The sequence below is a fragment of the Corvus cornix genome, chromosome 24 (assembly GCF_000738735.6).
Source record: "Corvus cornix cornix isolate S_Up_H32 chromosome 24, ASM73873v5, whole genome shotgun sequence".
NCBI classification, from domain to species: domain Eukaryota; kingdom Metazoa; phylum Chordata; class Aves; order Passeriformes; family Corvidae; genus Corvus; species Corvus cornix.
In genome coordinates this window covers 166,450-180,153 of record NC_046353.1, presented here as the reverse complement: position 1 = coordinate 180,153, position 13,704 = coordinate 166,450, and the positions used below count along the sequence as shown (strand labels likewise).

At 48.5% G+C, this 13,704-nt stretch overlaps 1 protein-coding gene across 2 annotated transcripts; it reads left to right on the top strand.

The window, feature by feature from the left end:
- The first annotated feature begins 114 nt into the window (after window positions 1-114).
- HYOU1 (hypoxia up-regulated 1) lies at window positions 115-13,684 on the top strand. Of its 2 annotated transcripts, none has more exons than XM_039564920.1 (24): window positions 115-340; window positions 525-621; window positions 1,592-1,670; window positions 1,914-2,068; window positions 2,164-2,240; window positions 3,129-3,310; window positions 3,883-3,998; window positions 4,768-4,951; window positions 5,359-5,493; window positions 6,400-6,482; window positions 6,584-6,716; window positions 7,028-7,215; window positions 7,466-7,604; window positions 7,707-7,767; window positions 8,079-8,161; window positions 8,311-8,499; window positions 8,656-8,852; window positions 9,024-9,111; window positions 9,628-9,750; window positions 10,093-10,226; window positions 10,538-10,622; window positions 11,036-11,288; window positions 12,087-12,170; window positions 12,684-13,684. In XM_039564920.1, the coding sequence occupies exons 2-24, from the start codon at window positions 542-544 to the stop codon at window positions 12,740-12,742; spliced, it is 2,907 nt and encodes a 968-aa protein (XP_039420854.1). In that variant the 5' UTR covers window positions 115-340; window positions 525-541; the 3' UTR covers window positions 12,743-13,684. The 2 variants fall into 2 exon arrangements, with proteins under 2 accessions (XP_039420854.1, XP_039420855.1); XM_039564921.1 differs by having other exon boundaries at window positions 115-343; window positions 528-621.
- Window positions 13,685-13,704: the final 20 nt, after the last annotated feature.

Here is a 13,704-nt window from a genome sequence, read left to right as displayed (position 1 = left end):
CTTCCGGCTTCCCTGGACGTGGCCCAATGGGTGCGCTCGCGCTGCGGGATTGGCGCGCGGGGCTTGCCTGGCAGCCGCGCCAATGGCGCGCGCGCCGCGTGCGGGCGGGGGCGGGGCCAGACGGCGGGGCCGCCGCGGCGGGCTGCTCCGCGCGCCGGGTCGGGCCCAGCCGAGTCCAGCCGAGCCTGACCGAACCCCGCCGAGTCCAGCAGGGCCGAGCTAAGCTGAGCCGCGTCCAGCTGAGCCGCGCTCAGCCGAGTCCAGCCCAGCGGTGCCGAGCATGGCGCGGTTGCCCGGCTGGCGCTGCCCTGGCTGCTTCTCTTCTGGCTCCTGCCCGCCGCAGTACGTGCGGGGAGGCGGCGGCTCCCCGGGCCTCCCAGCCTGGGCCGGGACGCCGACGGTGCGGGGCTGGCGGGAGGAGCGGCCGGTGCTTAAGTGCTCCCCCCCACCCCAGCGCCCTGTCCGGGCCCGTCCTTGTCCTGGCCGCCCCACAACGGGAGCACGTTCTCACCGAGGTGTGTTTCCAGAGCCGGTGGCGGTGATGTCGGTGGACGTGGGCAGCGAGTCGATGAAGATCGCCATTGTGAAGCCTGGGGTGCCCATGGAGATCGTCCTGAACAAGTGAGTGGCTATTCCAGCCCGCCGAGTGCTGCCGCGGGAGGTTACCGGCGGGATCCGGTGTGTCCTGCCGCGGGAGGTGTACCGGAGGGGATCCGGTGTGTCCTGCGCGGGAGGTGTACCGGCCGGGGATCCGGTGTGTCCTGCCCGGGAGGTGTACCGGAGGGCATCCGCTCTGTCCTGCCGCGGCCCCACCGCCGGCGGCGGGAGCGGCCGGGAAATGAGGGTGGCTGAGACTCGGCCGTCGCTGTTCCTCCGTTGCCAGAGGAAGGCTCCCATCCTGCCACGCAGGGTCGTGGCTCACTCTTGCCCCAGGTGGGCAGCTGCGGGACATCGTCCAGGGCAGTTTGTTAACTCACCTTTGAGGTGTTTGGCTGCATTTTGGGTGCCTTTCGAGCAAGTGCCGAAAGCCCACGTGGTTAAGGACACGTTGTGGTGCAAATCCAAAAGGGCACCCTGTTTCCCCCTGTCCCCTGATTCTTAGTTCCCCACAAGGGAGCCCAGGGCCGGATTTGTTTTGCTGCAGCTGTTCAGGGCCAACACTCGTAACGCAGGTAAATCTCTTCTTGCATTCAGCTGCTGCTGCAGCCCATCCTCAAGCCACTAAGTGAAGAATCTGTAGGTGAGAGAGGACATATGATCAGGAACATCCTTGGTTTCTGGGAGTTTGGAGATAACAAGGAGATTTCTCACCCACCTCCCTGAAATTCGGCAGTCATAGACAGAATGAGGGAACTGTCTTGCCTTGCTTATGGGTGGAGGACAGGAAAAATAAAGTCTTATCAAAGCACTGGAGGGGGTGGGGGGGCTTCTCTGGTAGCCCCTCAGCTGAGAAGGGGCTGGCCCCCCTCTCCACAGCAGGTATCCAAGCACCTTCCCTTAGTCCTTCTGGAATGGGATCAGCATCACTTTTCACTGGAGACTGGAACGTTCACCTGTTTCAACTGGTTTATTCCTCCCTCTCTCTCCTCAGGGAGTCACGAAGGAAAACACCCGTGGCTGTTTCTTTGAAAGAGAATGAGCGTCTCTTTGGTGATAGCGCGCTGGGGATGGTAAGAGTTCCTGTTCTCAGAATACATGTACCCTGCATTGTGATAAATGTCCAAGCCAGTGTTTTATTGTTGTCCTGTGCTTCTCATCTCCTTGATGTGTTATTGGCTCTGGGTAGCGGTGTGTGCTTCTACTCCCATAGCAAGAGTTGTTCCCCACATAGTCTGGGAGGGGTTGGTTTGAGAACAGCATAGCTGAAGGAATGCAAGTGGGTGATGTAGGTTTGTTTTTTTTTTTTTCTGCAGTCCATAAGGACCCCCAGGGTGGCATTCCGATACTTCCAGGATCTGCTGGGTAAGCGGATTGATAATCCCCACGTGGCGCTGTACCGGTCCCGATTCCCGGAGCACGAGCTGGTGAAGGATGAGACAAGACAGACTGTTATCTTCAAGTTGTCCCCGTAAGTGGCTGCTTTTAGGTTCTTTGTGGGATGGGCTTTGGCTGCCAGGCTTCTGCAGCTCACTGTTGATGCCATAATTTTCTTCCCTATTGTAGAACAATACAGTATTCTCCTGAGGAGATGCTGGGGATGGTCCTGAACTATTCACGTGGTCTGGCTGAGGAATTTGCAGGTTGGAAGGATTTAGCTTTTTCTTGTCTGTGCGTATATGTGTTTGTCCATTATAGGATTCGAGTAGAGATCAAAAGCATTCAGAAACCCAGGGTTTTAGAAACAAGATGTTGGTTCTCTCCAGCTGTAGACTGTCAGCAAGACTTAGCAGTTATCTAGTTACCATTTGTTTCTAATCTGATGCAAGTTTGGGATCTTAATCCTGCTCTTGGGGGCAGACACCCCATTTACCACCTAGCCTTGCAATGAAGAAGCCTTACAGGCAGTCTCTGGAGAAAAGTGTTTTCTTTCTCACATGTGTGATCAGAGTGGAGGCACATGGGAAGTGGCTGCAGGGGAGGGTGGAAGTGGCTCTGTGAAGGCTATGCTGTAGCTGTTCTGGATGGAGACTTGTTGCTGGAGCTGAACTAAAAGAGCAAAAACGGCCCTTTGCTGTGAAACTTGCTAACAGAGAAGAGGCCGTCATGTCTATTTTGTGCTGTTGCTAATGAAACACCATAGTAATGGAAACTGGAGGAGGCTTTGTCATGTGGTCAGTGACACTGCAGCCAGTCCAAAGACTTTTTACTGGAGAGTGGATATGATCCAGTGATAATGTAAGGCTCCATTAATATAGTATTTGTTGAAATGGAAGGCTGCCCAGAGCATCTGAGAGTATCCTGACATATGAAAGAGAGATCAGTAGACTGGTGGCTTTGTGCGAATATGCCAGGTCTGCTTGGTTTCAGCAGGCTACAGAGATTTATCCCTAGGCATCCTGGCTGCTGCTGCAGGATTACATTCTGTACAAGTCTTCACCTTGGGTCCTCTGGGTTTGCTGCTGTCACTCCATCTCAACAAGTCTTTGCATGTGGCTGTGCTGATGCAGGGTTCCCTGCAACTGTTTCAGAGCAGCCCATCAAAGATGCAGTGATCACAGTTCCTGCCTACTTCAACCAAGCGGAGAGGAGAGCAGTTCTGCATGCTGCCCGCATGGCTGACCTCAAGGTGCTGCAGCTGATCAACGACAACACGGCTGTAGCATTGAACTACGGGGTTTTTAGGAGGAAAGACATCAATGCCACAGCACAGGTAGGTGCATTTGGGAGATGCGGAGAGTCCTGCCAAGTTGCCTGCATGCAGGGGAGAAAGTGCTGCAGAAAAAATCCAAAGAACTTAAAGTGGACTCTGCTGGTCAGCCAGTCTCCTCTGTTTTCATGTGTTCATCAACAAGACAAAGAAAGTTAAACCCTGTGTGCACATGTTGAAGCCCGAAAGCTTCTGGAGTGAGGGCAGGTGCTGTGAGCTCCCTTTTTGTAAACCTATATTTGTTCCTTGCCCATCAACTGGGGGAAATAACTGCAGTGATTACTTGAAGTATTGGAACACCAACTCAGAAAAGTACTTGATTTTCCTGAGGCTGAAGAAAGAGCAAAACTTTGGGTTTTGAACTATGAAATAGATGAGAAGTTTTCTTGTCTCCTTCTGTCAGAGGTAACCCTGAACATCTCCTGTGTTTGGTCAAAGTATGAGTCCTGCCCTCAGGGTATAATGTCAGTCTGGGAGTGGATAGTTGTGACCTGTATCACATTGAAAGGGTTCTTTCCTTATTTGTGGGGGATATCCAGCTGCTTCTGCTTCACTGTCCCAACTTTTCTTTTCAGAATATCATGTTTTACGACATGGGAGCAGGAAGCACTGTTTGTACTATTGTTACGTATCAGACAGTGAAAACTAAGGACTCGGGAACTCAACCTCAATTGCAGATCCAGGGCATTGGGTAAGAATTCCACGTGAGTTGCACAAACCCCACAGGTCTCAGGAAAGAAACCATTTGTTTCACAACCTCTTCATCACGTAGAATTTTGCAGTAAGGCGTCAGTACAGTAATTTGGATGGCTGAGGGGGAAACATTCAGAGCGAGAAGGTTCCAGTTGGGAATAATTTTGGTATTGCTCTGTTGTGCAGAAGGTAACTGAGAACTTCCAGGAGCCCAGGAGGGAACCAGTGTACTTAGTTTGCTTTAGGCTTGCTTTTTGATAGCCTCAAGCCATGTAAGCCTATTCCATTTCATGTAACCTATATAGAGTGTATCAGTTTGAAAAAGAGGAATACACTTCTAGAGACGAATGAAAATGCAGTGTACTTAATGTATTGCCACATAAAGAGGGGGGTGCTGTGCATACCCAGCCCTGCAATTTTAACTCCAAAGCGTTTATATTGCTGTTTTCAAGAAAATCCCTGGGACCTGATACTGTTGTCCTTTGGCTTCTCAGCTGTTTGACTTGCTTGGCAATATGGCATTTACCTCAAATGTAATGGAATTTCCCGTTGAAAGGCTGTTGTGGTGGTGAATCTCTTCTTTCTATCTTTCATTATAATGTGTTATTTTGGGGACAACCATTGTTCTTTCAAAGTCATCACAGCTGATAATACTGCAGCTACTTTTGACCACTTGCTGCTCTGCATATTTGTGAAATATTACATGAAATTTGTTTGTATTTCAATTTGGTTTCGGTTATTACACCTCTGTTCATTCGTCTGCTCAGGTTTGACCGTACTCTTGGAGGTTTAGAGATGGAGCTTCGTCTCCGGGACTACTTGGCCAAACTCTTTAATGAGCAGCACCCTTCAAAAGATGTCCGGAAGAATCCTCGGGCCATGGCCAAGCTGCTGAAGGAGGCCAACCGCCTGAAAACTGTGCTGAGTGCAAATGCCGACCACGTGGCGCAGGTCTGACCTTCTGCCGGGGGTTCCTGCTTTTTTTGGGCTAAGCGTGGGGTGGGTTGAGGACTGGTGTAAGGGAACATTGTCCCTCTGCAGCGCAGGTCTGCTGAGGAGCATCGCTCCCGGTGGTCCCTCTCAGCTTGTGCCCGCTTGGTAGCACCGGTGATTGAGTGGATTGAAGAAGAGTTATTCGTGTCAAGTATGTTAAATAAACTTTCACTGAGAGAAGCTGTCCGTTACACCCATGTTCCATCCTCTCATCACCTTAGCAATGGTAGGGTTCAGATGAGTTTGGTCAGGTCTGTTGTATGTTACAAAAGCCAGAACTTTTTGCACACTGGGCAAAGATTTTGCTTGGAGGATGCTCCACAATTAATTTAATTCTGGCTGTTTTTTTTTTTTTTTCTGGACAGATCGAGGGACTACTGGATGACATAGACTTCAAAGCCAAGGTCTCAAGACAGGAGTTTGAGGATCTGTGCTCTGACTTGTTCAAGCGTGTCCCAGGACCCGTGCAGCAGGCTCTGAGTAGCGCAGAGATGAACATGGTGTGTTTAAGAAAATGCATTACCAAGCCTGAAGCTTCTGTGTGTGGAGCTGCTGTCACATCATGATTGAGGCATCAGTGGTTGTGTTATCAGGACTGTTGGGAGGTAGATGCCTGCTATTGTGACAGTGATGTTGATGCTACAGAGAGTTTGCCTGGTGCAGTGTCCAGCAGGAGTGTGTCACACTTCCCCTGCACTATCCACCTGAAATTAAGGACTTGGAGGAGGGGCTTCTTTCTCTTAAAACACTTTACTCTTGTGCTGTAGGTTTGAAATAATGATTTTTCCTCTTTTTGTCTTGGATACTGGTTCTGATCTCACTCCTGAAGTTTTAACTGAATGAGTCTGAAAACAGAATTATTGGTGTTTGGGCTTCTCCTTTGCACACTCCCTAAAGGGAGCCCTGTAGTGGGCTGCAGTTGGACCAAACCTGAGCCAGTCCTTTGGAGGGAGTCACTGTGGGGTTAAATGCTCGCTTTCCAGGGTGCCATAACTCTCTTGAGCAGCCTTGGGCTCTGGTACTCAATGCAAGACACTGAGTTATCTCTTAGAGTCTGGATTTCTGTCTGTTCTGGTCCAACTGGCTCTTGGGGTCACTGTCTCCTCTGGTATTGAACTATCGTTTGTCTTAATTTTGAATCAAGCCCCATGTTTCAGGTGGCTTGAAGCCACAGTCACATAGTCCCTGTTTGACAGACCTGACCCCAGGTGCCTCGTTGTTGGCACGGCTGATGTCTGTCTGAGATCTGTTGGGTGCTGGCCTGCACGGGGACAGCAGAGTGTAGTGTGGGTGTTCTCAGAGCACCATGTCAGCATGTGGTGACCGGGGAAGGAGCATAAGGAAGCCCTGGACTTAGCTTTCCAAAATTGCTTTCTTAAGACAAGGTGACTGTTTCCAATCCCCAGGATGGAATTGACCAGGTGATTCTAGTTGGCGGTGCCACACGGGTCCCCAAAGTGCAGGAGGTTTTGCTGAAAGCTGTGGGCAAGTGAGTATGTGAGGCCCCTCCCTTCTAGTCTGTCTGCCATTGACAAGCTGCTGTTTATGGAAAGGCTGCAAACTTCATGTCTGTTGCTTTTCCCTTCGTAGAGAAGAGCTGGGCAAAAATATCAATGCCGATGAGGCTGCTGCTATGGGTGCAGTCTACCAGGCAGCTGCTCTGAGCAAAGCCTTTAAGGTGAAGCCCTTCATTGTTCGGGATGCTGCTGTGTTTCCTATCCAGGTAACCTTTGGCTTTCCTTCTCTTGTGTAAGGTACAGGGCTGTGCTGGGAGAAATGATCCAGGTTGGAACCTGTTGGCTTCCTTTGAGTATAGAAGCTCTGGAGACCTTTCTGCCAATCTAATAAAGAAAGCAGAAGGAAGTCTTCTGTATAACAGAAATGCAGTATCCAAGGAGCCAGGCATATGCAAATATCAGTTGAGGAATATTTTCCTGCCCCCCAACTTTTGCATGAAGCAGAGCAGCTGAATGCTGCTGATGTAAGATGCCACAGTTTGCAGTTGCTGAGTCTTATTTTCTGTTTGTGATACAGGTGGAGTTTACTCGTGAAGTTGAGGAGGAGGATAAATCCAAGAGTTTAAAGCATAACAAGAGGATTTTGTTCCAGCGCATGGCGCCCTATCCCCAGCGCAAAGTAATCACTTTCAACCGCTACACTGATGACTTTGAGTTCTATGTCAACTACGGAGATCTGACATTCCTGAACCAGGATGACTTGCGGTGAGTTGAGCCCAGCACCTGAGCTGGCAGCTCTGTGGCAATGCAATTTGCCTGGCTGGAAATGTATTGCCAGTGTGTCTAACTGGCACAACTGTTCTCCGAGCTGCATGTCCTTTAGCAAACCGAGCTCTGCCAGTTCCTGCTTTTTGCAGTTGCCCATCGCTGCCAGCATGAGCATGAGCAGGGATTGGCTGTTCTGTAGCACTATTATCCTGACTGCTCTCTCTGCTTTTTGTCTCTGTGTCATCAGAGTTTTTGGTTCTCTCAATCTCACTACTGTGAGGCTAAAGGGAGTTGGGGACAGTTTCAAGAAGCACTCGGACTATGAATCCAAAGGCATCAAAGCACACTTCAACATGGATGACAGTGGTGTACTGAGCCTTGACCGGGTAAGCACCACCTACTGGGATGGTTGTCAGCTGATGTAATTTTCAGTACTGTCCTTCTCTCTGGTCCCTACTTAAAACTAATCCTGAGCTTCTATTTCCAAGGTGGAATCTGTGTTTGAGACTTTGGTGGAAGACAAGCTGGAGGAGGAGTCAACACTGACAAGTAAACGCTGAACTCTGATATTCGTGCTGACTGTTTCATTACCTGTAGTGGCTGAGATAACTGCAAGCATTGTGTTTCTTTGGGTTTGGGGTGTGGAACTTACACAGTCTGACTGTATGGGTGGCTGTCTGTGCACACAGGGACATGGAGGGAGGTTGGAGAAGGATGAGTTTGGAGCACGTAAAGCTCACCTACACCACCAAGGGAGCCCCTTGGTGATCGTTGTGGTTGTGAGGGGAAGACTGAGAGCTGAAGATTACTTTCTTCCTCTGGATATGTAACATTCTGAATTTTTTGTCTCCCATCAACAGAACTTGGAAACACCATCTCAAGCCTGTTTGGGGGTGGTGGCCCTACACCAGAGACCGGAGAGAACCTGACAGACTCAGTTCAGGTGAGCCCCAGGGCGACTGCTCCAGAAAGGAAGCCCTTTTGTCTTGCTGTGGCAATTATGTAGAAATACCTGTTCTGGGAAACATTGCGTGGAATTTCTTAATTTAAAACCCTGTTTTGCTTTCCCCTTTACTTGCTTGTGATGACCAGGAAGAGGAAGAGAGCCTAGCAGAAACAGGTAAAGAAGAGCAGGGGGAGAAGCAAGACCAGAAAAGCAGTACTGCAGATGCTGGTGAAGAGCAGGAACAAGAGAAACAGCAGTCTTCAGGTCAAGCAGAAACTGCCTCTCCGAAAGTAGAGTCACAGAGAAAGGAAGAAGGCGAGAAATTAGAGCCTCAGGTGAGCACCAGCTTGAAGGAATGGGACTGGTTTTAATACCTAAGAAACGGCATTTCCTCAGTGAAATTCTCCCTTCTCTGAAGTGCCATGCCTTTAAAAAAAGTTGCAGAATCTGAAGATCTGTTCCCTTGCTTGAGAATGTACTTTGTGTTACAGGGTACCAAAGAAAATAGGGAAACTGCAAAAGAGGAAGAACCATCCAAAAGTTCCAGTGACAGCACAGCTACCAAAACAGAGGAAGAGAAGATCAAAGTACCTAAGAAGCAGAAGCTTGTCCATGAGATCACCATGGAGCTGGATGTAAACGATGTGCCTGACCTGGTGGAAGATGAACTGAAGAGCTCGATGAAAAAGTAGGTTTGGACTGGCTCTGCTAAGTTAGAACTCTAGATAAAGGAAGTGAATTGCTTTGGAATAGTGATGGCTCACATAGAGCACTGCTGACCTCAGAAACTGGTGTGTGTGATGTGCTGCTCAACCAAAGGCACTTGCTACCTTTGATTTCTGTTCTCTTTGCATGTTAGACTCCAAGACTTGACGATCAGAGATCTAGAGAAACAGGAAAGAGAAAAATCAGCCAACAGCTTGGAGTCATTCATCTTTGAGACCCAGGTAGGAGAGGGATATAAAGAAATGAGAATTCCACGACAGCAGTAGAAGTGTTCTGCACAGCTTTTGGCTAATCTGAGTGCAGGGGAGTTGTTAGAGCTGGGGGAAGCTGATTTGAAGAGCCCAGGTTTTGTCTTTCAGTCACTTTTTCTAATGCCATTAGGCTTCCCAGGCCCATGTTCCCTCAATACAAAATGAGCCTTCCCTTCAGCATGTTTAACACATTGAACAATTGACCCCAACTGTAAAGAAGCTACAGCTTCTCAGGAACTGTTGTGCAGAAGAAGCAACTAGTGTTACGTGTGTGTTAAATAATGACTGTTGCAGCGTTACCATCATGGGATGTGGGTGTATCTATACCTGCTGTATTACCATTATGCTCCTGGCAATGCTAGGAGCAGAGCTCAGATTTGGGTAGGTGCAGGCAGCACCCCTGCCCAGTTGCAAGTGAGTGCTCTGGTTGTTATATGCTTCCAGGCTCAGTGGTGTTTGACCAGAGTGCTCGCTCTGTTTTCTTAGGACAAGCTTTACCAAGAGGAGTATCAGTTTGTCTCAACAGAGGAGCAGAGAGAAGAAATTTCCAAAAAGCTTAATGAGGCTTCCAGTTGGATGGAGGAAGAGGGCTATGCAGCTGCAACAAAGGTATTGCTGCGTGCAGTCAGGATACCAGTCAGCTGTCGCTGACATGGAAATGACCACAGAGGCTGACAGAACCTTTGTAACCTGGTTCTTGAGAGCTTCTTGCTTCCTCAGTGCATTATGCACAGAACAAAATAAGAAGTTGTTCCAGCTGTGGATGTTTCTACAAAAGCTTCAGCAGGAACCTGTTGATTCCACTGAAAGCTTAGTCATGTGGCTCTTTGTACTGCGCTGGAATGGTGTATTTGATAGAGCAAACAACAAATGCGGTTATAACTTCTGAAGTTGCCAGTGTTAGACAGTGGTCAAACTAACTGTCTCCTTTCTCCTCTCCCCCATTTTCAGGAGCTGAAAGACAAGCTTTCAGAGCTGAAAAAGCTTTGTAGGAACCTTTTCTTCCGTGTTGAGGAAAGGAGAAAGTGGCCGGAACGCCTGGCTGCTCTGGAAAGTCTGCTCAATCACTCCACCATCTTCCTCAGGTAAGGGCAGGCTTTTGGGAAGGAATGTCATGCAACTGGTCATGTAGGAGCTGCCAGCAGAATGAGACCAGAGAGAATGTGGTCTGAAAGTCAGTGGCACTTCCTGAGAAAAGGCGAGCAGAACCTTGGTGCTCCCTGGTGTCCTTTCTGCGGTACCTGTGAACAGGCTCACGTGAGCTCTGTCCAAAATGGGGGGCAGGAAGGGTCCAGCGTGGTGGCTGTGATGTTTTTGTATTACTGGAGCTGTAACCACAGAGTTGCCAAGGTGCTGTCTGCTTGGCTTAACAAAAATAAGCTTTCTTATCTACAAGGGGAGCCCGAATGATTCCAGAGTCTGACCAGATATTCACAGAAGTGGAACTGAGTACACTGGAAAAAGCCATCAATGAAACAACGGTACTAAAGGATGGAGTGATGCTGGGGGAGGGTGGGGTGGCAGTTTGGGTTATGTTTCCTGCCCTATACTTTCACTCAAGGTCATGGAATAGATTGTGCGTGTTTTGTTTTCGTACCACCAGCAAACCTTTTGTGTGTCTCAGTGGTTCCTGTGTTGCATGTGGAATTGTCTCTGGGGTGGGGGTGGAGCCCAGTGATCTGACTGCACTTGGTTTTTAAAGGCAGGCACTGGGTTTTGTTTCTCTTTGTCCTTTGTCTGGGTAACTGAGAGGCTGGTGGAAATGTAGCACGGAGGAGAGCTGTCCTGAGTAAAGCAGAATAGCCAGGGGCAGTGACTTTGAGATACTGTGATATACAGCAGTTCCTGGAACCCAGAAGCATTCCAAAAGCACCTCTTCCCTCGCGCTCCACAGATTTGGAAAAATGAGACGCTGGCTGAACAGAACAAGCTCACTCCTACTGAGAAACCTGTGCTGCTCTCTAAAGATATAGAGTTCAAGATAGCAGCCCTGGACAGGGAAGTGCAGTATCTCCTGAATAAAGCCAAGTTTGCAAAACCCAAACCCAAAAGGGAGAAGAATGCCACAAAAACTGATTCAGGCAAGAATACTACAGCAGCCCCTGAGACTGAGAATACTATCCCTCCCACGGAGGGGAAACAAGAAGGTAAGTAGCAGGTTGGGAGCATGTAGGTAACTCCCTATTATATAATTTTATATTATATATAATGGTGTTTCTCTTGATTGAAAGGGAGCTAAAGAAGGGAGGCCAGTAGTTAGCTGTGAGATTGAGTTTGCTCTTAATTTCCAAAGACAGCTGGGAATATCTATGTATTGCCAAACCACCATTTGTTTGGTTTTTTGTAAAGAAACAGAAATTATGTATAAACTTCCCAGGACAGTCAGTAGCTGTCTTGCTGGCTGATTGAATTCTAGGAAAGATAATCCATTGACTGCACTTCAGTGTGCAGAGCCAAATACTCAAGGTCCTGTCCTAGATCAATGAGTAGAATGAATTGTTGATTAGAAATGTTTGTGGCCTAGATGGACCCCAGGAGAAAAAATCTCTTGGGGCACTAGGATGTACAGTTTTTTTAACTTTGTAAGATCCTCAGGTCCCAAGTGCCCCGGTCCTTTTAAATCTGGAGTGCTGTTTGTCAGCATTCCTGCCGGTTCCTCTGGTCTGAGCAAGGGATTCTGCTCATAGCCAGCTACAAAGGTCACTTGCCTGTGCAACCAGTCAGGCTCCAGGGCTTCTGGGGACATAGAGCCTGGCACTCAGAGGGGAATACGGAGCAGTTTTGTGGTGCTTCTCTGAGTGTTGTAGAGTGATCTGCTGTGAGAGTGAACTATTACAGTCCTGCTGAGGCACCACAGCTGGCTCACCTTTACTCACCTAATCTCTTTGCACCTTGTCTCCTTTGTGTTCTCCCTTGACTTGTGTTTCTTTCTGCTTTAAATGTAGACAAACCAGAGGATATTGATCCAGCCAAGGAACCTCCTACAGCTGAGAAAGCAGCAATAGATGATAAGCCTGGATCAGACTCTGGTGGGTAAAAGTTTTGCTAACAATCTGGAACTTGGGAGCTGGAAGTGCAAGGTGTCTGGGGGCTCCTTTGCAGATTAGAACCCCTGAATTTTTTCAAACCCCAAATAATTCTGGTTTGCAGAATTAACTGTGCTGATCCATAGTTAATTCTGCGAACAGGAATACAAATTTTGGTTCCTTGCTGTTCCTATGTTTTTGTTGTTCAGAGTGCAATTCTTACGCGCCACTGCTGCTTTGTGCCCCTGTCCCTGCAGTTTGCAGCCAGTCCCATGGCTGTGAGACTGGCTCTGCTTGAGAGCTGCTGTGCCCCTCCTGCTGCTAGGGCAGCACTTGTTAACAGGGGCAGAGAGTTCATGTCTTCAGCTCCATGGGGCTGAGTATCAATCCCCAAAACCTCTGTACCATGGACTGCAAGTTTCGTGGCAAATTTTGCGAATGTGGGAGACTCTCTGTGCTGCTTTGTGCACTGTGAAAACCACTGCAGTGTGAAATTGAGTTTGCTTCATTACACAGGGTCCAAAAAAGAGAAGGCAGAAGCTGGAGGAGAAAGCAGGAAAAACGATGAATTGTAACACCCTGAAATCCCACGAGTGTCAGCATCTATTTATTTCATAGTTACTTTCTTGTTTTTCTTATGGACCTGGTTAGCCATGATGTAAATGGAACACAACAAGAGTCTGACAACACAATGGGATAGAGATGTAAATTTATTTTTTTGTTCTTTCTGCGGATTTTGCCTCTACTAACTTAGTGAATTGGTTGTTGTTTTTCTTTTATTATGTGTGGCAGAGTGCCCACCAAGAATTGTCTCTGTTTCAGTACAGAAGTCACCAAAGTGACTTTCCTGTGGGGAGAAAGCAGTAAAGAAACATCTTAAGGTTTAGGAAGTAACTTGGAACATAAACCCTGTGCCCTACCTCTTGTGAAGATGATTGCATAGGGATATAGACCTGAAGTGCTGTTGTCTTTGCATATGAGGCCCTGACTTAGAGCAAATGTGCGATTTCAGCTGGTGGGAGGTGTATTAATACTTGGATTAATGGGAAGGCGGAACAGAACTGGGAAGGCAGATGATCTGTGTCTGTTTTCCATAGGCTGTTTGTTAAAACTATCTGTGCTCTGTAGCAGAGTCCAAACACCATGAAGTGAGACTTGACAAGTCAAGATTCTGTTTATAGTTTTAAAAGTTCAGAAAAGGCAACATTGAATGCAGAGGAGAGGGAAAGATGGGCCGTGTTGGCACATCCTGTAGTCAGTCACAAGGACAGTGATACGGATCAAACAACCAAACCTGGAAAGTCTTAATGGCAACTGCCCTACTTCCTCTGTGTTTTGTGCACTCGGACCGACTTAATCGTGTGACCTTCCCCGTCCCCGGCCGTGACCTCCTGCCTCCTCGGACCGTCCCTGCCGCTGCCACACACACGAGTGGGGTCCGACGGCTGCGAATGTGCATCTGACATTGTTCTCCATTCTGGCCTCTTCAACCAAAAATAAAAACGACACTTCCTGACGGGCTGTGCAGAGCAGTGCC